The sequence below is a fragment of the Arachis ipaensis genome, chromosome B03, assembly GCF_000816755.2.
Source record: "Arachis ipaensis cultivar K30076 chromosome B03, Araip1.1, whole genome shotgun sequence".
Taxonomy (NCBI): Eukaryota; Viridiplantae; Streptophyta; class Magnoliopsida; order Fabales; family Fabaceae; genus Arachis; species Arachis ipaensis.
The window spans coordinates 124,612,757-124,615,023 of NC_029787.2; the positions used below are offsets into that span (position 1 = coordinate 124,612,757).

General features: G+C 30.7%; 1 protein-coding gene across 1 annotated transcript; it reads right to left on the minus strand.

Moving 5' to 3' along the window:
- Positions 752-1,657, minus strand: LOC107634703 (cyclin-dependent protein kinase inhibitor SMR6). The gene has a single exon (XM_016338130.2). It carries the CDS (start codon positions 1,278-1,280, stop codon positions 915-917), a length of 366 nt encoding a protein of 121 aa, XP_016193616.1. The 5' UTR covers positions 1,281-1,657; the 3' UTR covers positions 752-914.

Sequence of the window (2,267 nt, forward strand, 5' to 3'; positions counted from 1 at the left end):
TGAAGAAATTAACTTTTTTTTTTTTTATTTTTGATTTTAAAATTTTAAAAATTAAGATAGTAGAGAGTTATTTTTTTATTTTATTGTGTAACAAATTTATTTTTTAATTAGTTAGCTAGAATTGACTTCACCTCTAATTGATTCTCTGAATGAGTAAAAAAAAAGTAATTTACTTTAATGTTTGAAGTAGTTTGTAAAAGATCATGAATGCATAATACTAGGACGAATAATTTTAGTCAAAATAACAAGATCATGGATAAAGTATGTTATTTTTGTCTTTTGAAGTTTATTTTTTTATTTTTATTTTTAATATTTTTAATTTATACTAAAACGATTTATCGTTAAATAATAATTAATATTAATTGAAATTAAATAAAAATAAATTATAAGAGATAAAACATTAAATAGTGATATTTGTGAAAAAGAATATGAAAATAGGAGTTAGGGTGGGGCTTATGATGGATGAGAGTGAAGAATGAGATAGGAACCGTGCAGCATCTGCCTAACTCTTTTGAAAAGGATTGTACCTTCCAACTTGCAAGTTTTGGATCACATTCTTCTCTCATATATTTGACTTCATATCTCTCATGTCTCTATTTTTTATTTTTTATTGTAGGCGTGTTTGTGAACAGTAGTCACACATCATAGTCATACATATACATGGATATAGATACTAGGTTGAAAGTTGAAAACAATGTCCATAAATCGCTATGGTAAAGAAATAAAACTAGCAACAACATACATCAAGTAGTGACAGTTAATTAATTAAGATACAATTTTTATTAATTAATTTGTTTTCCCTATACAGAATAGTCCTAATCTCGCTCTGAGCTACCGATCCTCTAGTTAGGACTAAGGTAGACATAACAGAATGAAATGGTAGGTAGGTAGGTCTAAGATTGATGATGAGAATCTCAACTAACATGGCGGATGAAGACGGTTTCTAAGTCAGGTGGGTTGAAGAACTCTCTGATAACAGCAACACCACGGAAATTATTGCACTTTGAAGAAGGTTTTCGCTTCTTCTTTGGAGCAGGTGGGCACGTTAATATTGTTGGGATTCTTGATTCAACACTTGTTGGGGTTGTTGTACACTCATCCTCTGCTTCTTCTTCTTCTTCTTTCTGATCCCTGTCAATGTCAAGGGTAGTAGTAGTAGTAGTGGTGTTTATTGGCTTCAATGGTGCACGCAAAGAGATTCCAGCGATGACCCATTTTCTGTTACTGTGATCTGAGTCGAATCCTCCGTCTACTTGCGCCGCCTTCTCGGAGAGCCCCATGTTGTGAAAAGAAAGTGTTTATATGTGTGAAGAGTATATATGTAAAGGAAGGGAATATATATAAGAATAAAGATGTTTTTGTGTTTAATTTCTTTTTGGTTTCTTTTTTAATTTGAGTGAAAGTGTTTAAACTGATGAAAAAAGAGGAACAGATAAAAGCAAGCTAAGGAAGAGAAAGAAGAGAATAGAAGGAAAAGGGAGAAGGATGAGGATAAAGAAGAAGAAGAAGAGTGGAGAGTGGAGAGTGGAGAGTGAAGAGTGAAGAGAGTAATAAATGAGGTTGAAAAATTGAATAGGTTGAATGAATGAATGAATGTTGAAAGAAGTTAAAGGCCAATGAGAGAAGGGAGGGAAAGGGAACCCGAGGAAGAGAGCAGGAAACCCAAGCTCGTGACATAAGCAACCACTCTATACCCGACACCTAATTCAATTCAATAATTAAATTATACCACGGATTATTCAAGATAACAATATTTCTTATTCAATTATATCACTGCAAAATTGTGTATTATTAGGCATCTCCAAACTTAATCGGTAGTTCGGGTAATGCACTGGTCATAATTAAAATAAGGGTAAAATATTAAAATAGTATCTGAAAAATTTTAGTGTTGATAAAAAAAAAATTTAACGATGTAAAAGATAAAATAATTCAAAAAAATTTAAAATTTGATAAAAATATCTAAACATAAAAGTATGATGTCACAATGAACGCAAAAATTTTAATGATGGTGACAGAGAATTTCGATGATATTTTTCTTCTTTTCTTTTAATCCAAAACCCTTTTTATAACCGTTCATTCATCACCAATCATGAGATGTTCAATGACTTTTTTCTTTTTTTTTTTTTCAATCCAAAACTCTTTTGGTATCTTAGAAACTTATAAAAAAGAATCTTACTCTATAAAATTCATAATTGCTTGCTCTTCCAATAGAAAATCTTTTATGAGATCGGTGAATCCTTATTATTGTGGTTGGTAGAAGTGATAGT

Coding starts and splice junctions, on each gene's coding strand:
- LOC107634703 (XM_016338130.2), bottom strand. CDS start 1,280: ATGGGGCTCTCCGAGAAGGCGGCGCAAGTAGACGGAGGATTCGACTCA.